Here is a 24,851-nt window from a genome sequence, read left to right as displayed (position 1 = left end):
TTTGTTTCAGTGTATTAGATCCGCATGTCAGTTCGCTAAGTAAGTATAACATATCTAAATTATTTGTTCTAATCAATAAAGATAAACTAATCACCACACTTTTTCCATTTAAAATCGAAATAAATTAGAAATTGACTGAAACCTGATCCGCTCGCTAAATAGTTTAGAAGTACAATTATGTTTATTCAAATTTACAATTTGTTTTTTCAGATCTGGCTATCCTTATTATATCATTAGCTATCGGGATTCCTGTTGCATTCATATTTATTGCCGTGGTTACAGTCTTCTGTTGTTTGAAAAGGAAAAAACAAAGCAAACGACTACGACATTAAAATGCCTCCAAACAGTTTGCTCGATAAAGACATCATTAATAGTCGAATTTCCGAGGATTGAATCTGACGACAACATTTAGTGACGAACATTTTTATTTATTTTATGTAATCAGATTTTTAATAAAATTCAACGCTTTTAGAATTTTGTGTACAGTGCCTTTTCAGTTTGAATAGACATTTTTTGTTTGCTTGTCGCGAGGAGAGAGAGAGAGAGAGAGAGAGAGAGAGAGAGAGAGAGAGAGAGAGAGAGAGAGAGAGAGAGAGAGAGTTTAGCACGAACTATAATATTTGATTGCTTTGGTAGAGCTCATAATAAAAACATTAGTAAGCAGACTTAAATCAAAATAGATAAAAAGGTTACATTTATATCTGTTTGTTATCATTTTGCCTTCAGTAATCAATATTCATCGAGTTACATGTAGTAGCCCTATATGTTCTTGGGTGTAATGTCTTGAATAAATCAATAGTTATATTAAAGATCAATATTTTATTTTCCGATGACTTAATTACAAATCTTTATTCAAACACATCACATTCAAATCAAGCATGGGAATATTGTTCACAGATCTAGTAAGAAAATCTAAACCCAAGGAGAATTGGCTAGTTAAAAAACTCCCTTTGTGATTTGTATATGAACTTTAATATTTAGTAAAGATCAGCAAAAACTATTAAAATGACAACCTTCTTGAGTATATGTTTTCTTACTTTTAGAGATTTTGCGACCCCGACAATTCCAACCCATTTACTGGTAGTCAGTAGAACAAACTGTTTGACAACAAACAGTTGTGCCAAACATAATAGCATTTATTTTATACAAACATTTTATTAATTCATCTTGCTGAGTGATATGAAAGACTTGCGGACTAATTCAAAAGTTTTTATATGAATAAAATTGAGAAAGTTATGCAAAATATTTATTACCGAATACACTAATAATAACACATAAATAGATGACAAAAATATTCAAGATAAAAATAAATTATTAAGATGAAACTAAAGTTCAGAGCTAAGGGACATGACATGTGAACTGGCTGGTGACTTTTGGTAACCAAAACATTTTGCAAATTTAATATTGATATGTAAAAAACGATAATTAAAAATCATCACCACTTAATATCAATTTAGTCTTTTCCTCGTAATCTGTAAGAGTAGCCACATTACAATCTCCATTTTGCCATTTTCTAAGTTTTATGAAATCACTCTATCTTTTTTTTAATAATTGAAGGATGTAAATTTTGTGGATTGACAGACGAAAAGCAGGGGTCATGTTAACAAAATTTTAATGGTACTTAAAATTGCTTTCGCTTTTGTCGCATATACCTGAGCGATTGTTGGATCTGTGCTTATAACTCTGCATTCATTTTGCTTCGCAAACTAAATACAATAAAACCATCAATGCATCAAAAATATAAAAACAGTTTACTATGTCAAAGTAAGAACAGTGTAAGTGCATTGGACAGATCATTATTTTGATATATAAAGCAAACAAAACATATATATCATGACTGAAGTACTCATAATACGGGAAACAACAGTTGACACATATGAAGCCACTTACGTAAAAGCAATATATGCTATTTCGGACTCGGCTCTACAAATACTGCTTTATTCTTCCTCGAATGCAACAAGAATTTGATCGGAAGGATCTAACTAGCATTATGCTTGGGCTTCCATATATTGTTTTTTTTTCATATGCAAATTTAATATATAAAAGCACTGGACATATTGGTATAAGTGAAGGGTATGAATACAAAAAACATGTCATGTGTAGGGGCTTTCATATGTTTGTTTTTCATATGCAAATTTAATATATATAAAAGCACTGGACATATTAGTATAGGTGGAGGGAATGAATACAAAAACATGTCATGTGTATAGTAATGCGAGCATTTATTTCTTTATTGCGTATTCATACCTCACGTATAGGCAGTCAAGTCCTGGCCTTAGTTTTATGTTGTTGATAGTTTCTTCACAAACACGTTACTGTTTGCATATGTTTTTCACAACTGCAAAGTATAACATTGCTATTTTTTATCTTATTAAATAAAAATATTTTATATAGTCATGGTTGTTAAAAAATTCGAATAGATGTGAATAGGATTTGTCAATAAAGGAAATTTAATATTTAAGCATGCAGATTGCAATTCGTTTGAATGATTACATAGAATTTTTCAAAACCGGAGGTGAACAACAAAAAGGCTTTGCAAATATGACGTGGTTTCTAGCTTTTCATAAAAGTATAAAAGAAATGATGGTTTAGGACAAGGCAGTTAAAAAAATAACAAATAAAAAACTACATGTGCCCATTCTCATACATGAAAGAAATAATGATTATTAAGTTATTTTTGCCATACGAATATCCCCTATGAGGTCTAGAAGAAAATGACAGCTCTTAGATTAAATAGATGCTGATAAGCGATAAAATCTAGTAAACACCTTTTTATGTTTTTTGAGCGGTAAAACTAGTTAAACTATATATTTCCTTAATTAGCGCGGTTAAATCTAGTGAACTATCTCTTGTCTTCGTGTGCAGCGACACCTTATTAACTATCTATTGTCTTAATAAGCGGTTAAACCTAGTGAACTATCTCTTGTCTTCGTGGCAGTGACACCTTATTAACTATATATTTCCTAAGTTAGCGGTTAAATCTAGTGAACTATCTCTTGTCTTCGTGTGCAGCGACACCTTATTAACTATATATTGTCTTAGTAAGCGGTTAAACATAGTGAACTATCTCTTTTTGTCATGAGCGGATGCCCGAATTTGAAAATATAACACATTCTCTTTTTCGCATAAACGTTCCTTAATAGCGTTTGTTTCAAACCATTCGTTTATCTGGATAAACATTACTGTGCTAACGGGAAGTAAGTCATCGGCTCATAGTTAGGAGCAAGAGAATAAAAAGAAATTAAACACAATTGTCCCTTCGTCTCACATTTTTATCTGTTTAAATAGTTTAATTTCTCTTATTAGCGTTTCACCATTATTTCATATCTACACAAAATACAAATATTAGTTAAGGACATTTGTAAGTGTTGAGAAATAAATGTTTTTGTCAGTATTTTAAAATACTGACTACCGTATAGCAAACGTTTCTTTAAATTAAAATTATGTAAAATAAGATAGATATTACATCATATTTTTACAAGAATACATTACAAAAGGTGTTACGAATGGTTATATCAAAATTTTTATCTCAATCATAAATGTGGCATAAATGTGTTAGATTGTGCGACAATAAAATAGTGAGCTCGGAATATTTTTTAAAAATAACAAGCAGTCATTTCCTATTATTCTAATTAAATTTCTGTTGTGTTGATAATAATCAACAATCAAATCATTCAAAAATATAAATATTGCAAAAATATTTTATTTGCCTCAACCGAAATTTTGACACAATAAGCACTTAACAATGATTAGAATTGATAAACATTCAAACAAGATAACGTTCCACTTTATAAAGACAAGATATGTTCCAACACTTCATTTTATCATTTCGTATTTTAAAAACGCACTCGCAATCGCAATTGTCTTGCATACTTATATTTTAAATTTACGTTATGAATACATCATGTTGAAACAGTGGTGCAAAATACCTGTCATTCTGACAATACTCGTTCTTATACCTGTTCAGGCATCACATTTTCGAGGAGCTATTATAACATGGAAACCAGGGACACTTCAGGTAATAACATATGTATTTCTTTTTAGAAATATCCAGCACGGTTAAATTTCTCTTTATACAGACAATTTCAGTCGCATATACTATTTGATTTATTTAGAATCAAAAATGTAGTAATAATATTTCGGAATACTTTTTGATGCTACATTTAATTGAAATTGTGTTACCAAAGTGTCACCGTTTAGTGTAATGAAATATGGTTCGGAAAATTGAATCAATCAGTTGTTACTGTTGCAACGAGCATGTGCCGGAATGTATGTAAATATTCACATCCTTCATTTACTGGCCAAACGTGACGTCCAGTGACGTTAAGTTTCAGTTGCAAAACATCGCATATTGAATAATAATGTATTGGACCTTTAGGGTCGTGATTTTTGTCCGGGGTTATCTATAAAGCACATTTACAATTCAGTCTCGGTGGTATTCGGCATTATTCATTTTCCTGGAAAAAAAACTGGTCAGTATTAATAGGAGCAGATGGCCTCTTACGTAACAATTTGCACAGAATTCCGTGCGTTTTATAGAAAAAAGCCCTTTTCTACAAAGAATAATTGAAAAAAAACCCGGATTAAACCCACAAATTATCCCCATTTATTAATAGATAAACAAAATGTTTCGATTTTTTCTAACGTCTACACGTCACACAAACTCGTATTGAAGATTTGGTATAGAACCTGTAATGAAAAACTGCAGAGCTGTCTGTTTTTTTAAGTTTTTAAAAGTATCTTGAGGTTGATAACATATCTTAAAAAAATGACAGCAAAAACAACTGTACAACAAACTGACGAAAATACAAAAGAATGAAAAAATGTATGCATATGTAATCATCTTTTTAATTAAGAATGATTTATATATTTAGAGCAGAGGTGATTAACTCGATAGCTTCTTTAATGTTCTCGATTATTACGCAAAATGACGCAGCATTAGTGATTGGACTTTACTTGATAAAATTGAATTAGCAAGTAAGTTAAATAAACATTACCCGTGTATATGGATTGAAACCATTTATAACTAAAAATGTTGATCGTTGAGAAGGGAAAACAGACTTAGTCTAGTTCTTTGGAATGGTTCATTATTTATGATTAATTTGAGTTGTACAATTCATTTTATTGAATCTAAACCTTCACTGAAACATGAAAAAGGAACGAACTATGTTGAGGTCCAAATTCTTAACACTTGCAATTTGGTTTCCTTACATAGATCAACTGGGGCTCTTAAAAACAGAATGGTATGCAACTGATAACTGAGAAATATATTCAGAAATAATTTAAGATAAATCGTTTTCTTAGCCCGATTTGAGTAAAAAGCGTTGAAATGCTTTTCAATCTTAGACCCTATGTTACAATTAGAATAATTATTCTGGAAAAACGGTGGAGCGAGCGAATGATCCGAAGTTTTGCACACGTCAAGATATTGTCTAGACTTACATCAAATGGAACATTAATCTTAAAAAGTTATTGCAAGTCCATTATGTCATAAAAGCTCAATGAAGTCCCTTTAAGGTGTTCTCTGGTCAAGCTTTCAAAGTATAAATAGTTTACTCTCATTATTAAGTAGGGTTAATCTGATATTTAAACTACATTTGAGCCGCGTCACGACAAAACCAACATAATGGGTTTGCGACCAACATGGATCCAGAGCAGCCTGCGCATCCGCGCAGTCTGATCAGGGTCCAAGCTGTTCGCTTACAAACTCTTTAACAAGTAGAGAAACTGATAGCGAACAACATGGATCCTGATCAGACTGCACGGATGCGCAGGCTGGTCTGGATCCATGCTGGTCGCAAACCCATTATGTTGGTTTTGTCGTGACGCGGCTCATTTTCTCTTTTTTCTATTGCTCTACCTATTTTATTGTGTACTGCAAATATTTTGGGCGATAATGCATATACAGAAACTGAAAAAATACATCTAAAACTTGTAAAAAATATTTTTGAGGTTAGCACACAAACTTAGCGATATTAGGTAAATAAGGTCGTTTCCCTTATTCAGTGTTAATGACATAGAGAGCCTTAAAATACTGGAAAAAAGTAACGAGTTATCATTACATGCCCATGTAAAGGATCTTTAGAAAGCAATTTAATATTTATAACGCAAATTTTTAGTACTTTTGAGCAAATACTACAAGATCAGTAAATTCAAAACTAGAAATAGAGATTGATAATGAGGCTAAACTTGAAGACCACTAACAATTTAAACTTGAATTTTTCTATAAAAATATTTAGATATATTAACTAATAGTACATAGAGAGAGAGGGACAGAGGGGTGGGGGAAGGGGGAGGGGAGAGAAAGAAAGACAGAGCTCTACACTAGGTTTAAAATATCATAATTATCATCAAACTGAAATTTAAATGAAAGTATGTCGATTTAATTACATTGAAAGACAATATCGTATCTGTAAACGCTTTTAAATACAATCAGTTGAATCTAAATGCTGTAATAAGATTGATGATTTACGACCTAAACATTTTGAAAATAATGCTTGACCTGCCTTCAGTCCAAAAGTTCAATATTATTATGTCATGTAATCGTAGAACTAGTAATGTAAAAATGCAAAGTTTATAACGGAAGCTTATGAATTGAGAAAATTATCTCTTAAATATTGCTTCTTCTTAGATTTGATTTACTTTGTGGGTCTAAATATCTAAATGTTTGATATTTTGTGATTTTTTATTCTTCAATGTAAATTAATTTGTGTAATATTTAGGTAACCTGGTTGCTTTGACCATATTTCGCTTTTGTAAATAGCCAAAGGCATTTAAAATGCCGATTTGCCTTTAATGAACATTATTAAAAGGTGTCATAAAGATGGGAAGGTAAGCAATTTTAACAGCATTTTAATCAACATTATTAAGCAGTACCAAGACGGAAATAACTTTACATGTAGTTATATAGATGTTTCATATAGATATGTTTCTTTGGAAATATAAAAAAATTGTACTGTAGATTTCGTCTAAAATTTTACACTAACATTTTAAAACTCAAAATGAACTTGAAAAAAAAAACTGAAACCTTTGTAAGTATAAAACATAATGTAAATTAGGTAAATCTCACACTCGTCTGATTAAATGCTTTGAATTTGACTGTCATGTAACTTTTTCTGGTCAAGAGACCATATCAACTGTGTTTCGTCTTTCTTACATTTCAATATATATCAGCCAAAAATCTATATTCTTTCATTCATAGATTATGAAAAGTATTTTTTTGTCATAAAAAGATATATCTTTCTTTGGCATTAATTCTTTGTGTTAATTCTAAGATAAGTTCAATCCTCGAATGCTATGTTACAATCATGTGTTAAGTAAAAAACTCTTTTCTTCTTTTTCTTTCTCCCAAAGTTCATATATGATTAAAACAGGCTCGAATTTACCTTTTTTTCCTGATCGTAAATGATATAAAAAGTTGAATGAATGCAAATTTAATCGCTTTTTGAATGATTATTGAAAAATTATTTTTCTTTAAATTAAGTGCTTGCTAATGACTTAGCATTTTTGGCTACATCCAACGATATAGTAGTTTGAATGAGGTTGAAACTTAATACATTTAAATACTTTAATTTAAAACTAAGAACCAAGAAATGCTAAACATCCATCATATACAATTTATAACATTTTTCTTTAAATTTAAAGGTGCTAGTAAATCAGAAAAGCAAACCAGCCGATTCTGTAGTAGGATAAATGTTGATTTTAGCATGGAATGTTTGGGGTCAAATATGTCGCGCATAATTCTCACTATTGTATAATATTTGTGGGGTTAAAATTCAACTAATTGTATATAAAATTTTGTCATTGAAATACTTAAATTATTTCATGTTCTAAAAATAGACATATTATTTGAGTGAACAGGAACACTTCATCTAAACCTATTTTACGAAAACAATCAAAGAATAGAATTTACAAGATTTAGAACTTCTTTTACACAATTTAAATCAAAAAAAGAAAAAGTATATAGGATAAAACCTAATGTGAATCCAATATATATATATCATATAACGTGAAAAAAGTCTTATATAACTAACTACACGTATCACCTTTTACTCGTCTGTTTGCAATTAATATATTTTACAATAAAGATTTTAAACCTTGTTTTTGTCATTGGCAAAACATGAGTTCGACAACCCGTCAACATTTAAATCATTGTGTCAGCTAAAATGATTAAATTATCTTATTATTTTATTTATGAACATATAATATTGTAAAAAGGTTTCAATAGTGACGACATTTGAATATCAATCATAGGGCACAATGACTACAAATCAAACATAAAATAATCAATTGTTCGTTTAGTGGCCAATTCATTGTTTTAACAGTGCATTTTAGGATCCCCACCCAAGACACAAAATATATCAGTTATAACAAATTGATGATTTAGCATGTTTGTTGTCATAAAAAGATACAAGGTCAGGAAATAGACTCCTTTTGGATAATTGATCCGGTATTTAACATGAAGCAACACAAATAGAAACTTTTTATATATCGTTCATAAAGGTAGAGTTTTTTTAGGAAGTAAGATTAGTAAGATTGTAAATTCTATGCGGATCCAGCCACTGTCTTACGATTTTTTTATGTATAATTGTTGGTGTTGGCGATGTCTCTTTAAAGCAATAATTTGTTTTGTATGATATATAATATCAACATGGTTATTACCGTAGATGATAATTGATCTTGTTGATGTCGCTTTTTAAAACTTAACATTCATTTTTTTTCAAGAATAAAAGTAAAAACATATGCCACCCTAAATATAAAGGGACATGTTTATAAAAAAGTCAAAATACTTGTAAGATAACACATATTAAATTGTTCAGGGTTAATCATTACAAGTAGCAGCACATAGTGTAGTATAGTGTTACATGTGTAACAACATTATCTGGCTTATTTCATAGAACAAAGATAGAATGGTAAATGGATTACATGGTAATCTTGGGATAAAGATTACAGGGTAATCTTAGATAACAGATTTCAGGAAAATCGTAGGTAAAATATTTCTGGGTAATCTTACCTAGACACTGTATGTGTTTACTCATTATATGCTCGATATTACGGAAATCATATTGCATGCGTTTATGTATAATATAATAATATGAATATAAATATGTCAAAAGTTATGTATATAGTTTGATAATATAAAAAAGATAAGAACATTATGAAAGTTAAATGCAATGCTTAATATTTTACTATAGTACATGTAACTTCATAAATATATAGAATTTTCAATTGTTTTGAACAAAAATCTATCCGTCTTTTTACAACATTTATATAAATAGGCATATTAAATATATACTGTAGACAAAACATGCATTTGAGAAATCTGCCTTTTTTTATTTAAAAGTATGCAAAAGGATTTTACTAAACGCATAATTTTGAATGTGAAATGCTTAAAAGGAAAAGAACAATATCGAAAAAAAAATATTCACAACTTTGTACTTTTTTTTAAAGTGTTAGCCAACGATAAAGTTAAACAATTCAAATATTTGCTTTATCTCAAGATAAATCGCGTGCTGCTACACAGACAAACATAATACTTGAAGGCACACGTGTCAGCTACATATAGGACTTAACAAGTTTCACATTGATAAAAGAAGATAAAAGTGAACTTCCATGAAAATGGAAGTAAATTAAAATTCATAAGGCCACGGAAAAGATTATGTTAAAGTAAGAAATTAAATGATGCTCATATTTCGAATATGCTGTTAAGCTATAATTGTACGTTTCTTGTTTGAACAAGAACATTTAATAAGAAAAGCTGGTTATTTTTCATCTTGACATAATTAACTAAATGTACACATGTATTACATTTAAAATTGATTTTTTATTTCATTGAAACTGATGATAAATTGAATCAAGAATAACTACATATAATGTTTTTTTTTTTCAAAAAAAATAAAACTAAAGACGTGCACCATATGCATTTTCCCATGAGATAATACGATGATAACTGTTTTTCAAATTATCAAATAACACTTAGTCACACCATTTAAAAACATATTTCAACGACGGTTTAACGAAAGAACAAACACAACATGAGAAAAATGTCTATAGCTTTGTATTTGAAACACTTGAACAGAATCTTCAACTTGACCTTTATTCACATGTGCTTGAGATGAAACATTTTGAATGATTCATAAATATTGATATGAAAGGCGTCCCGATGATAAACAGTGATTTAGAAAATACAGATTAAACATTATTTTACCTATTTAGCTTACCTATTGGTGTGAATCTTAAGATACATGCCAATGCGCATGAAACTTAAAAGCTTAGTTGACTTGTTGTACATAATACAGTTCATTATGAAGTTCTGTCTCTTTTAATAAGTCTGGTATAAATAGCAATATTGAATTTTATTTCAAAACATAAAAAAAGACAAATATACTTTCATCTTTTGCACCACGTAATTGTCCAATAGAAATCATTATTGGATCCAAAACTTATCAATTTAGCATCGTTTTCATTTTAAGAGTGCAAAAAGTCCGTTATTAATCTATCCATATTCATGTAAGACCTCTTACATGTAAAGCCTAGTTTTCTTTTCCAGGGTTCAAAAAATTTAACATCGAATCAATATCGCACCTCTTATGGCCTGGTTTTATTTCTGGAGCCCAAAATAACTTTATCAAAGGCATGTCTTCCTCCATCTATCCTCGATTTAATTTTTGATACTCCAAAAACCCATATCAAAGCATCATTATTATAATTGAAAATGTTCAAAGCTGATGTTGTGAAATAAGATCATTCAGCATGGTTGAGAACAATACTGATTCTTTTTACTCGTACACAGCTGCAAAACCTTTATCTAACTCACCTAGCCTCTCGTGACAGCAGTGTGGCCGTCCAATTGAATTCAGGATTGTATGTGAGTGTTCAGCCATAAAACCTGTATGTGACGTGACGCTAGTCTGTTTAAAGCATATTGACCATCAAGCTTTTAACATTTGACAGAACTTTGTTACTTTGAGTACAATATGGAATTAATATAAACTATGCAGTTAAACGCTGACACCCCTCCCCCATAAAAAAAAAATAAAAAAAATATAAATAAATAAATAAATAAATAAAAAAAATAAAAAAAAACAACAAGAAAAACAACAACAACCCCTTCCCCCTAAAAAAACAACAACAAAACATATGCATTCATTGTTAACTTCCTGTGCACTTTTAATTTAAGAGTATAAGGATATCTTAATCATATTACTAGTGCGGTCTTATATTTTTATATCTATTTTCAGGAACACATATAATTCTCTAAAGTTCTTCCTTTGCCATGGTTTAGATATTTTTTTAACAAGGGATACACTTCAAAATGGTCTGATTATCATAATTATTATTTAAATGTTGTTGTTGCTGTCTATATATGCGTGATTTGTTTTTTATATAAAAATTTTAAAATAAAAAAGTATCCCATACTTAGAAAAGTGATATTTGAAATGTAATTGTTTTGATTTATTTGTACAAGTTATTTATTTGTTTACCTGTACAATTTCAGGCTTTTTTTATCGAATTTTTACACTTTTAAAAAGGCAATTTTAAAATCATACAATCAGCAAAACACTAACTTGTTAAACTATAATTGTTAAATGAATGCCTGGTGGAAAGATAAATCGATATCTTAAACCTTCTTATTTCAGAATGAAGTTATTATAGAATATCGTATTTCATGGAGAATGACGTACAGTTCTAAATTTACTTGTGATGATGACATCATACAACAAGGAAATAAAATTGGTGGTGAAGGATCAATCGAATGCTTTCAAAACTGCCAAGGTTTTCTCGGACAACTTTACTATAAATGTACAGATTATAGTGTGAATGAAGACTGGTCATCCGGGAGAGGTCGAATAATAGCCACGTTAAATCCTTATTATTCTTATTATGGCTATTCGAAAAGTTTTGAATTCGGGTTTGTTTGTTTCAGTGGTGTTATATTTTTCTGGTCCTTCGGGATCATTGATGCTAGCACTATAAAGTGTTGAGAATTGAATACCGCTCAAGCCGGTGCTGGGGGCGTGAGGGATGTTGCACGTATTAATTATTAATCATGTTCAGACTCAATCAAACCGAGTCTGCAACTCTCTGATTAATGCTTCCGAGGGATCACTTTGTTTCCAGATTTTGACATACCTCTGAATTTCTTCGCCATAAACTCATAACACCCATAATTGGATAAGATATGCATAAAAATTGATATCATTGTCGTTTTAAACTGTTGCATACTCTTAATATTTAATATCACTTCTAGACAGGCTCTTGTAAGAAATAAAATAGATACATGGAGAGTAGAGCTATCATGATAAATGTAACTAATAGAAAGCTATAAAAGAAATATTTTGAAAGGTATGTATACCACCCCAAGACTTTCTAAATTCCTTTTTGTTACAAAACATTGTTATCAAAACAACATTATCAATCTATCAATGCAGGCGCAGTCTGTTAAGATGTTAAACCAGTTAGTGTCCATTTATTTGCATTCTGGCATTGTTTTACTTTTATTTAACAGATTTTCAGGACAAGCTTGGATAGATAAGTTGGTAGTAGGATCTAGCGGGTCTTGGATGCTTCGGGCTAGAGCTAATTTGAAAACAAGATCAGATATAGGACGAATAAATTCATCGCCAACGGCTGAGATATCTCCAATTGTTCGACTGCAACGTGGTTGTAATCATTCAATTATTATACCAGGTAACAGAAATGAGTCCTGCTAGATAAACTGGATACCGGCAAATTTAGTTACATTTATGCAAGAATAATTGGGATATAATCCGAAACTTCTAAGTGAAAATGAATAATTATTTACTGTATTCGGTGGCGGCGGCGAAATACAAATCAGCTTTAAGAACCAATTATTTTTATAATTTTTAAAAGGTTAATGTGATAAAGAAGCACCTCTAATTCAAAGTTTTGAAGACAATTGAAAAATATATGATGTCATTTTGCTAGTCAATAATCTTACACCGTTCTTCTTTTTGTCTGATTGTATACTGTTCAATCATTTGATTTAATGTATTTTTTCTGAAATGATGTATATATGGTAATAATTATATTTTAGTAAGTGATCCTGATAATGACATTGTGAAATGTCGCTGGGCAAAGAATTCTAAAACTGAATGTGGCAGCGTATGCGAAAGTCCACCAAATGCTTCTATGAATTTTGTAAGTGACCATATTAACACTCATTATTTACGAATAATCACAATTACGTTTTCATGATTTATTGTATTCATAGCATTAGTTTTCAATTGTAATATCGCAGTATCTATAAGTGATTTAAAGTTGAGTAAACTTTGTATAATTACAAAGTTAATTATTCCCATTTAACAGCCTGAATCGCCTGTAATTCTATAATTATTTAAAATCAGTTTATCGTCTAATCATTCTGTATTTTCATCAAATTCGAGTTTTCATTTGTTTCAAAGCCATTTTGTTATTTTTGTCTAATGTGAACAAAAACTACGCAACTTACTGTTTGATACAAAATGCTCAATACTTTGGACATAACAAGAACCACATTCTAATATAAAAAGTCTCTCTAATGGTAGACATTAACTGTAATGTAATAAGTATGTTTAAATTGAAATTTTCCCTTTCCTTTGGTAAACATTCTTCGGACAAGATCGAATATCGTTTTAGTATATAAACACGTGAAATGATTACAGTAATAGACTTGAAACCTTCAGACACTTGGTGAATTTAAAACAATACTTACTGTGCAGGTAAAAACATTTCATATTTATTACTTGTTTGTTTGTTTTAACTACTTGGCTTTTCATCTTAAAGGATACATGTACAATAACATATGAAGCCAAACAGACTGGATGGTTTGCTGTTCCAATTCAAGTAGAAGACTTTGCCGATGTTAACTCGACAACACCGCTCAGTAGTATACCTGTTCAGTTCCTGTTTAACGTTTACAATGGTAGTAGTTCTTGCGAAAAGACTACAATGTTTGTAGATCCAACACCTCCAAATAGCGCTTGCATAGGCGTACCTTTCAACAAAGTGCTTCGTGTAGCAATTGTTGCACGTGTTGTAAATGCAAACAGGAGGTAGAAAATACTTCATTTTAAATGTAACATACAGATTATAAAAATATTTGAATGCATCTCTTTTACGTAATGTAAAAACATTTTTAGTAATTTCTAACATTATTAGATAATCCAATTAATTACATTTTTTCTTACAAAGTTCATTGCTACAATCAAGATTACATTTTAGTATATCCGAAATCAAGACAATATCCCCGCTTGGTATGACTAAGGGTCACCTATACAACGTATCTTCAACTGATTGGAGAATGAATGTCTCATGGTCACCTACAAACAGGGATGTGAGGAACACCTTTTGCTTTTCTGCTGTCGAAAGTTCTACTAGGTATGTTTTAAAACGAGAAAATAAATTTTCATCTCTAACTACTTGTGACAAAAAAGTACCACTAAATAGATATTTCAATACAGTCAATGTATACATGAGAGAATAGGAACAATTCATTCAAAGCAATAAGATACAATAAGCATGCATGATTTGTATGAGACATGAGTATTTTCAAAATTAGAAAAGCTGCATGTTAACACTTGCAACAATGAAAATCGTAAATAAATTTGTTCATTTTTCAATATGGACAAGACAATTGTTCTTTTGCAAGGAAAATATCATAATATGTACCATAAGAAAAGCGAACAGTACATAATTTTCAGGATCGAACTGCAGGTTGGGCCTGATAATCTTGGTCTGCATTTGTCAAACTTGAATATTTGTGAATTATAAAGGAGCCAGCCCTACTAAGGGTTTAAAAGTGAAGCATATCATTGAATTGCATTTATCCAAAAAAGTGTTATAAATGAACCTTATTTTTCAGAACTGAGAGTGACAAGAGATGTGTAACACTACTTGCAGGAAGTAAGTACAAATGTAGATAATATTCATGTATGAACATAAACTGTAAATTCAAAATGGCAATCATTAACAAATTTTGCTGACTTTATTGTGTAAAAAGTCGCACCATTCATTCAATCAGGGATGTTATCTTTTCGATCCATAAAGATCGTTCAGCACGACATTATTGCTGTGCTTGTGGTATTTTAGTTCTTTCTATTCGGCTGTTTTCTAGGCGGTTCCATTATTCCTAACTTGAATACTGCTGAATAACCCTTATAATGTGGGCCTGCTATTTAAATGTGTCTTTTGACACATTTATGTGATATGCAGGTTGCGTAACTTCTGATCCCCTTTCAATATTCCATTTTATTTAGTTCCGCCCATTGTTTTCTCGTTTAAGCTGCGGTCGCACTTACTCCCGGCAGAGCCCAGGACCATCCCGGTAAGTTACCGGGATGATCCGGGACGATCCGGGATGAAATTATTGCCGGGGCTCTACCGGGATCAACCGTAGCTCTACCTTTATCCTCCGGGGCTCTGCCTGTAGTTAGCGGGGCTCTGTCGGCATATACCGGGACTCTACCGTAGCTATATCGGCTATATCATACCCCGGATCATCCCCGGTTTGTGCCAGCAGAGCTACGGTAATTCCCCGGTATAACCCCGGTCGTTTCCGGCAGAGCTAAGGATGAAGCCGGCAAAGCTATACCTTCCCGGTTCATCCCGGACCACCCCGGTGATATTAAATATTTTATTCAATCCAGGGTCAAATGCCGGATGTTCCCGGATCATCCCGGACGTTGCCGGCAGAGTTTCTGATGTACTCCGGTTGTTCCCGGTCGTTCCCCGGTTGGTTCCGGATCATCCCTGACGTCTACCGGGGCTCTGCCGGGATGTAAGCGAGACTGTAGCTTTAGGGCACACGCATTTTACTTTACTAGAGGACCATATGCCGCTTTTCATGGAATGGCATTAACATGTCATATTGAAGGTTCCATGATAACCGCCATATGAATACATATGCGGATGTTTAAAAAATCCAAACTTTACCAGTTCATGTTAAATGTTGAATTTTGCTGGGCGTGAACGGTAACTTGCACTTACCAGTACCGTCCATGATGTTTATACCTCTATTTTATATTAGTCTTGTACAGTAAGAGGAAATACATAATTGAAATGTTTCACGTTTTGACCAGATTTGAATATGGACTAAGTCGAATAACTTATCGGAAATTTTAATAATATTTTTACCTTGAATTTAAACAAGCGCAGATAATTTGATTAAAGAGGATCATGAAAAAACAGGGTGTCACCATGCTACTTTTAAAAGATAATTGCACTTGAAAGTGGATTTTTTTCACATTTTAGATCAATTTATGAAGCAGATAAATCAAAATATAGTTTTGTTTTTTGTTAATTCATTTGCAGGATTATGCAAAATTAAGAATGATTTTATCTCTATTATTTTGCTATGCTTCAATGAGTAAACTTACTGCATTTGTCTTAAAAAGCGGCATAACTCAAAGAAAATGTCTATCATTTCCTCCAAGCAACTGTAGAATAACATTTGTCAAATAGAACTTCAGCAAAACATTTGCTTCAGTGTAGTTTGACACAGTTTTGATTAATGTACCCTTACTAATGACCTAGATTTAATTAATATTTTTTATAAATAATTATTCAGTATTTGGGCCGCCGCGAAAAAGAAATGGTTTACCCCTTTAGCACGAATTTAAAATCAATACAAACACAAATTATACAACAATAAACAGTGGTTTTACATGGGGGAAAAGAATGGGCTCGATCCTGGGTAACAGACAAGACTCAATGTCATTTGCAGAACCGCATAACTGCTTCAATATCGCTGACTTCAACAAATTAATAATTGTTCAAAGAAAATAAACATATTTTTATTACAAAATCACACTTAGAAGGAAATCATACAGACCATTTCTGATGTCACCGGCAACGTTGTATAGCCACCCTAAATAAACACAGTGTAAAGATAATAGAAACTGGTCTCATTTTTACACCACAGCACGTTTTTATAAACTGATAACGCCCGGCTTGTAAATGTATGTAACCTATTTGTAAAAAAAACCAAAAAAAAAACCACCGACAGCAAGCGATAATAAAATTGTAAATAAATATATCAGACGATGATAAAGTCGTTTATGACGACCAGAGGTTAAAGTCTATTTATGAAGAACTGTGAAAGATATTGCATTTCCTGTTGATGTCAGGATTGCTAGTATTATTGTATTATCAGTGTCGTTCTTATATAGATTAAAGTTAGTAATCTAACATTATATAGAGGTTAGTTTGACTGCATGGATATACAGTTTGACCTAGCCCACAATTTAGCCTAATACCGTCGGAAAATATACATAACTTTTAGTCCAGCGGGTTAATGCTTAAACACAATAATCTTTGTTTCAGTTTCACCTCCGTCACTGCTGAAAGATTCACAAATGCCTCCAGGAAAAGTCAATCCTTACAATACAAAATGGACTATATCAACAGATGGAAATGTGAAATACTTGCATTTTTTTCTTTTGAAATTCTAGAAATCAATGCGATATGTGTTTGTTATGTAACTAGAACTAGTCTAATGAGAATAGTTTATAAATTGTGTAAACAAGAATACAATGCAGTCAATTTGAGTAACTACTTAGTGTAAATACAGCAGAATATATTTATGTATTTTTAAGACTTTTATCTACATTTACATACTTTTCTGGAAAATGCCTGTCCGTGGATAAGCTATTGTAGGTGCTTAGTTGTATATTTCTTAAACACTGGTTTATCTTACAGGTTTTACGGGCATCAAGACCATCTTTCATCAGACTGTATAATAACACAGGATACCAGCTTGAACAGATTGATGCCTCAGATACAAATAAACTCAAGATCAATGGAAAAACTGTTTCTTTTACAACGTCAGCTACTTTAGAAGAAAAGCAATATTATTACTTTCTCTTCGATTTTGGTAAATTTTGATTTATCTGTTGCCTTTTGAGCTCGGCCTTTTCTTCGAAGAAATTCAGGCACACACGAATTACAATGACCTTTTTAATAAATGACATTGACCTTCAAATTAAAACGTCTGAATTATGTTTAATATCACTGATTTATGCTATTAATGGATAATACTTTGCTATTTTTGCATTGATTGTCTTTTTAAATTTGATAAAAAATGCAAAATTATTAAATATTCACTGATTTGTGCTAAAATAAAGTTGGCTGTACTTTTTCAATAAATTATTGAATTATCCTTATACTTGGATAAATTTATTATTTGAACAAGTTTTCCTATAAAGTTGAACTGACATTGACCTTGAGATTTAAATGACCTTCATCGTCAGGGTCAAATTAAAGATAGGTCGGTATATGTACTGACTTTAAATCAGTGGTCTCAATAGTGGGGTCAAATAAAGAACAAAACAAAGAATTGGGACTGAATATGATGGCCTTAAAAGTGGATAAGCGGGGCGGTTTTAATTCCAAGGTGGTCATTAGTAGGGATTCTACCGAATATTAATCTACCAAGGACAATATTGTTCTATCGCTTGAAAACTCTCGAACCTGATATGTAGTCAGTCTCTGTGACTTTTTGTTTTTAAACACCTTGTGATAGTGATACAGGCAATTAAGATTTATGAGTACGAGAGTTCTTAATATAACCGATTTGTTTGTTAGATAAAACTTGTTCACTTACCGCTTTTAGATACGATTCAAATCTAAAAGTATAAAAAAATAAGGGAAACGAACGAAGGTTTTAAATTGCATAAAAGGTGTTAAGGATTTTAATTTTGTTCTCATATCTAAAACGAAAATGTCAGATAAAAACAATCGCCAATTAAAATACTTAAATCTTTCGGGAAATAAAAAAAGAAAGCGATTTTGATAACCGCACATCGAATTTCGACTGTTGCTTTTGTTACAACTTGAACTCAATAAAATTACGTTTTGACACCGTTAACATGTAGATTGCTGTACTGTAAATATAAAAGATAATAATGCACCATGTCTTGTGTAACATAATTAGTATGATAATCAGATGATATACTTTAGTTAGATAAAGAAATATGAATCTTTTTCCTTTTTTGTACTTTTAAAAGGTATTTTTCAAGGTAAAAAACATATTTATGGGGAATCAATGCTTTTATTTTGATACACATTTTTGGCGGTTAAAATACGAATTTTTTATTAGTTAAAAAAACTGTTTTTAAAAAAGGGAAGATACTAAGATTATGTTTTTAAAGTGTATACGTTTAAAAAATTTCTTAGTCTTTAAACTTTCTTTTTTATTATCATGGGCCGAAATCGGATTAGACTATTGAATTGGGGGAACGTTTGTAGTCATACGTCGGGTTTTGCCCGTTTGTACTATTTTCTAGGACTTACAGAATGTGTTAGGGGATAGGAAAATGTAAATAAAAAAGCTAGTGTCTTTTAAAAAATATTTTTTGGTTTTAATTGGCCCTTTGTGACTTAAAATGCATTTTGTAAGGAAATATATTAAAAAGCCATATTTAAAAAAAAGAAACAAAGCAAAAATCATACTGAATATATATGAGGTGTTGGTGTTGGTAGTTTTCACTTTGGATTACGGCAGTTAGTCACATTGCATTTCATTGAGTAGCGTTCAGCCACGGCATCGTTCCTGTGCAGTATGACTGGTTGAAAATCAATTGATAGATTTGTAGATTTGAAAACATTTCTAAAGCTTAGATAAAATACTGGTTAGAAAATTGCTTTAATAAGGTACGTAACACGCCGCCCTATAAATTTCTAAACTATAAACTGATTTAACAGTATGTTCTTTGTGACAAGCGGTCCTTTGATTTAAAATCGCGAACCAATCAAATTGTTACGAAAAAAAACCCACAGTTAACGAATGATTACTGTTATGTTAAGTACATTTTACAATGTTTTATGGACATTTGTCCAATGAGATATAAAAAACTCATACACAGTGTGTACTCCCCAGCAGTATTTATGCTCCTGACCGTCCCAAAGCGATGCCCCACTGTGTTTCTCAGATGTATGTCTTTGTTGTTTCATGCTTTTTGGTGCCATTTTTGTTAGTGTCGCTTGTTCTTTTCTCGTCTAGGGTAAATGTCTTCCCTTTCGCCCCTAACTTTATTTTTTTTAAACTTTTGCCCCTTCATTCCCCGAATCTCAAGTCCCCTTCCCCTGTACCCTTTTACTTTGCGGGCCTTTTATACATTCAAATATTTGATTTCTTGTTTAATTTCCTTGTCGGTTATTATTATTTTCTTTTATGTATCATTTAAGTGATTATCCTGTTCGTGCTCTACCTTCTGCCGTGTCCTGTTTTTGTTTGGGATCATCCTGTCTCATTGTCGCTGGTTCTTGTTGCTTGATCGTGTGGTGGTTGCGTTCATTGAACGCCGCATTTTCTTGTTGATCTTGTTTATCATATATTTGACTATTTAATTTACTTTTTGCAAGTGCGCTGGAGCGGCATATATTTTTGCGGGAAAATATGTGATATAGTGGTGTTATAAATGACGTTCTGTTGCAAGTACATAAAATATATTTATTATATTGACAAATCAAAAATGTAGATTCAAGCAATCGATTTCCTTTCGTTAAAAAGAAATTTGTTTAAAATTCGATGTAAAACTGAATAACCTTCCCTGACATAACGGTAAATCATTGCATTGATTCGCCAGATTTTGGCGCAATTTCATGTACTGGCCGTTGTCCAGTGGTAGGACACTCGCTTCAAAAGTAAGCGGTCTGAAGTTTGAGACCCAATAAATGCCACATTTTAGCCCATCTGAGCACAAGGTACTCAGTGGCAAGCTTTTGTGATGGCAATGCGTCTGTCGTTCGTCGTTATCCAATAACTTTAACCAACATCTCCTATTTAACCACTTGATTGATTTCAACCAAATTTCACAGGAATGATCCTGTGGTGGTCCTCTTTAAAGGTTATATAATTGGTTTCGGTTTAATGCATGAGTAGGTCACAAGAACTAAATATATAGTCAAAAATGAAATCTTTAACAAATCTTCTTCTCAAAAGTTACAATGCAAGAGCTAAGATAATTGACATGTTGCATTGCCTTATGTTCCTGTACACGTTTTGTATCAATCATTGCCCGTCAATTACCATAGGCTCATATAGGAAAAATCATTTATTTAAGTCTTCTTATACAAAAAACTGCATACTTAGATATTTGGCATGTTGTATTTACAAGTATATCTCTACAAAATTCAAGTAAATCATGACCCTGGGGTCAAAACTGGACCCGCACCGGACCCAATTTTATTTATATAGACTTGTTCTTGTTGAGCACTTAGTCGTGTGGGGTTTGCATTCATTGAGCGCCGCCTTTTCTTGTTGATCTAGTTTATCATATTATATATCTTGATAGCCTCCTTCTGTTGCAAGAACATTATATATTCGGTATATAGAATCACCTTGTTGTCCTCTACAAAAAATTACAACTCATGCCCTTACTCTAAAAATAGACTGCGTCCCGGGAGACTAGTTTACATAGAAAAAAAAAAAACAAAAACAAAAAAAAAACAACAAAAAACTTGTTGAACTACATGTCAAAACCTTAGATATTTGGCATATAGCAAAAGTGGTATAAGGCATGCCTCTTAGGTAAAAAAATGGCAACGCTCAAGGGGTCACTCACCTAAACTTGTGTAGTAAAATGGTCTTAATTTATAAAGAATTGTAAGTATTCTTGTGTGAAATAATTATACCCAATGCTCAGATGCGATTCGTCATAAAACATTTCGTAGAAGACAGCTAGCAGCTGTGTACTTAGGGTAAAAATAACAATCTCAATCTCATTACTGACTTTAATGTTGAAAAATAGAAATTTCTAGCAACATATCTCAAATGAGCGATCCAGGACGACCAAGGCTGTATTGTTGACAGCTATGAAATAATTATTTTTCTAAGGAAGTAGCTACAAAATGCAAAAGAAAAAACTCAGGCAAGACAAGTGGAATAAACGTAAAAATCTGATACATGTATTTTAATATAAATTATTTGGCGGTATTCAAGCATCTTACTTGTTTAAGCAATTACCGAACCATGAGTAGGATATATATCCTGACCGCTTGCACGGCGTAACAAAAATGAGTCTCGGCACGAATAGAAATGCTTGTGCGAAATGGAATTAATATTGTATCTAGTTTTTTTCTTGTAAATTTAACAGGAAGTCAAATCGTCCAATTTGAAAGACAATCTGCAAATATACATGAAAATTACAAAACAAGCCTCATTGTTATCGCAATGTCTGTACAGATAGTCTATGTGTTATCATGAAAGAGATATACAATACTGTTTTGATGCATACCTTATAATAAAAATGTTGAGAAACGTAGACTTGGACAGTCTATGTTACAAAATAAGCAAAGTAAACACAGTGTTGTTGTTTTTTCTGGTCCTTCGGGATCATTGTTGCCAGCACTATTAAATGATGAGAACTGAATACCGCTCAGTCCGGTGCTGGGGGCGTGGATAACGTTGCACTTATTGCGTTGCGTCCATTGAATGCCGCCTTTCCTTGTTGATCTTGTTTATCATATTTTATTCATTATTCCTCATGTACAAACTCAGTCAAACCGAGCCTGCAATTTTCATGTTATTTTGTTTTGATTGGTACTTCCGAGAGATCTCTTTGTTTCCGTATTTATTTACCATAACCATTATGCTGAAATCTTATCACTTTTATTCCAATATGAAAGACAGTAAGTGTATTATCGGCGAGTAGCATAATAACTATATATGATTTACCTTAGTTTCTGTGATTCTTTTATGAAAAATTTGAATATCAGATATTCCCTCAAAACAAGTACTTTTCTGCATGCTATAGAAGCTCGCATACCCGTCATGTAACTACATCCCTCCCAACCCCCCCCCCCAAAAAAAAAAAAAAAACAACAACAACAACAAAAATTGAGACTCGGATTCAATTGCAATTTTTTGTTTGGGGTTAGAAATATAATAGAAAGGAGATGATGCTCTTGAAATATATCTTAATTTGATTTTGTTTGTCTTAGTAAATTTGAAAAATACAAGTACAAATCTTTTCTTTTTTTGTTTGACTTATGGACCTTTATAACTCTGTAATAGGCATTGTTATTTTTCAAGAAAATTCAATCCAGTACCAAGTATTGAATTCAATTATAAGATTAACATGAATTGGTATTGACGAGGTCATTGTGAATCTCAAATGTCATCATGATCCACAGGCAGTTTTTAGATGAACCATATTTTAGTACAGGAGAAAACAGTCAAGTTACATTCCTTTCAAAACATCCGCCATTTGTATCATTACCTTTTATGATTATAAATAAAGTTTACTTTTCTAATTCTTAAGATTTTACAATATTTATTTTGATTCTATTTTTATTTTGCATTGTGTATGATCTTTAATTTACTTTAACATGTATATTTCTCGTTGTTATTTTAATGACGTATTACATGATACAGGTGATGTCACTCCTCCAACTATAACATTTCTAAAAAAAGCTGTGAAAACAAATTCAACAGCAGAAATACAATGGACGATCAATGAAGCGGCAACAACTGTGTGTTCTTTAAGTTATTGGAACAGAATTATGGAGACAACGTCGTGTAACAACACATGGAAAAAAGAGGACATGAACGAAGGACAGTATACATTGAAAATTGTGGCAACAGACCTTGAAGGAAACAAGGCAACAGAAAGTCATACATGGGTTGTTGGTAAGTATTTCATTTCATTCCCAATTCCAACGTTTATGGGAATGTTAGTCATTCAAGTAAACACGATCATATAAAAACAATTGAAACGTTACATGACTCCGATTAATAATTTTATATTTCCTGTCCCTTCTGTCATTCTTATTAAAGTTAAAACAAAAATCTTTGTTTGAAGTGTGGTTCAATAATAAATACATTTTATCATACCGTTTTCTGTACAATTTTAAATATTTGTACGATTCATTGACATCTAATATAGCCCTTGTGTTACGTACATATGCATGTACTTAGTTATTGCGCTAATATTAGCGTCACGTTAGCGTAATGCGCCTTTTCATCTGTTATTGTATTGACGTCATTATATGAGTTGACTTCCGGTAATCAAAAATTAGATGATATTGAATGAGTGTAAGTTTAATACGGAATTTATTGAACGAGTTGAATAAAATGATATTATGCGAGCCTCCGGCGAGCATAATATTCTTTTTATTCAACGAGTTCAATAAATTTAGTAATGAACTGACACGAATTCAATATTCTAGTTATCACATACCAAAAATAAATACCGTTTGAAGTGATTAAGAAACATTTTTCATTGACTCGCCTATAGTTTAGCGCTTACATTTAGCGCGTCTTGACGCTATGTTTTTATAACGCAAATGACTTCACGTCAAAATATATGCACGGCCGTGCAATACCATTTTACGGAGTCGCAAAATCGGCACGGGTATGTGATAAACAACATTATTGAAGAACCAGACGAGTGCAAACTTTTGATTATTTAGTGTTTACACAACATTTTGGTCCCGCGAACCGGATTACACTATGACAACAAAATTACGATCTATACAGAAGGGTCACAAAGGCGCAGTAACACGACTCCTAAACAAAGTCGAGGCAATTCAGCGTGAGGCAGCCGATCACGAAGAACTTGTGACGATCATTGATTCCCCCAGACAAATACAGCAGACGATCACGGAGATTCACGGAAAGATCCTTGATTCTTTGCAAGACGAAGAAGAAGAACAAATAGAAAAAGAAATTAATAAGCATGCTGAGTATATATACATGTTAAAGACCAAGATACAGAAGATTCATGATTTTAGGAAGATATCAATTTTAAATTTGAACTACAATTCCCCATCTCTAAACCCTAATGCTCAGTCATTTCAAGCCTCCGTATCCAGAGAAACATCCGAAATTTTTGCACCAGGTATCAGTGAGA

At 31.9% G+C, this 24,851-nt stretch overlaps 3 protein-coding genes across 3 annotated transcripts in view; all 3 read left to right on the top strand.

Moving 5' to 3' along the window:
- LOC132745052 (uncharacterized) overlaps positions 1-474 on the top strand; it is a 45,347-nt gene extending 44,873 nt beyond the window's left edge. Inside the window, exons 40-41 of the mRNA XM_060733888.1 lie at positions 11-39; positions 211-474. Coding sequence (XP_060589871.1) covers positions 11-39; positions 211-332 — 151 coding nt within the window. The 3' untranslated portion in view covers positions 333-474. The remainder of the gene's footprint in view (positions 1-10; positions 40-210) is intronic.
- Positions 475-3,790: 3,316 nt separating this feature from the next.
- LOC132745049 (integrin beta-like protein B) lies at positions 3,791-17,906 on the top strand. Its single transcript, XM_060733884.1, has 9 exons — positions 3,791-4,018; positions 11,640-11,911; positions 12,509-12,690; positions 13,058-13,161; positions 13,786-14,054; positions 14,224-14,379; positions 14,864-14,904; positions 17,323-17,414; positions 17,698-17,906. Exons 1-9 carry the CDS (start codon positions 3,905-3,907, stop codon positions 17,881-17,883), a joined length of 1,416 nt encoding a protein of 471 aa, XP_060589867.1. The 5' UTR covers positions 3,791-3,904; the 3' UTR covers positions 17,884-17,906.
- A 5,474-nt stretch (positions 17,907-23,380) lies between these two features.
- LOC132745057 (uncharacterized) overlaps positions 23,381-24,851 on the top strand; it is a 34,078-nt gene continuing 32,607 nt past the window's right edge. Inside the window, exon 1 of the mRNA XM_060733892.1 lies at positions 23,381-23,629. Within this exon, the coding sequence (XP_060589875.1) occupies positions 23,503-23,629 (127 nt within the window). The 5' untranslated portion in view covers positions 23,381-23,502. The remainder of the gene's footprint in view (positions 23,630-24,851) is intronic.

The sequence above is a fragment of the Ruditapes philippinarum genome, unplaced genomic scaffold (genome assembly GCF_026571515.1).
Source record: "Ruditapes philippinarum isolate M1 unplaced genomic scaffold, ASM2657151v2 ctg2578_1_1_1_1, whole genome shotgun sequence".
NCBI classification, from domain to species: domain Eukaryota; kingdom Metazoa; phylum Mollusca; class Bivalvia; order Venerida; family Veneridae; genus Ruditapes; species Ruditapes philippinarum.
Note: the sequence above shows the minus strand (reverse complement) of the source record. Positions and strands in the feature narration are given on the sequence as shown.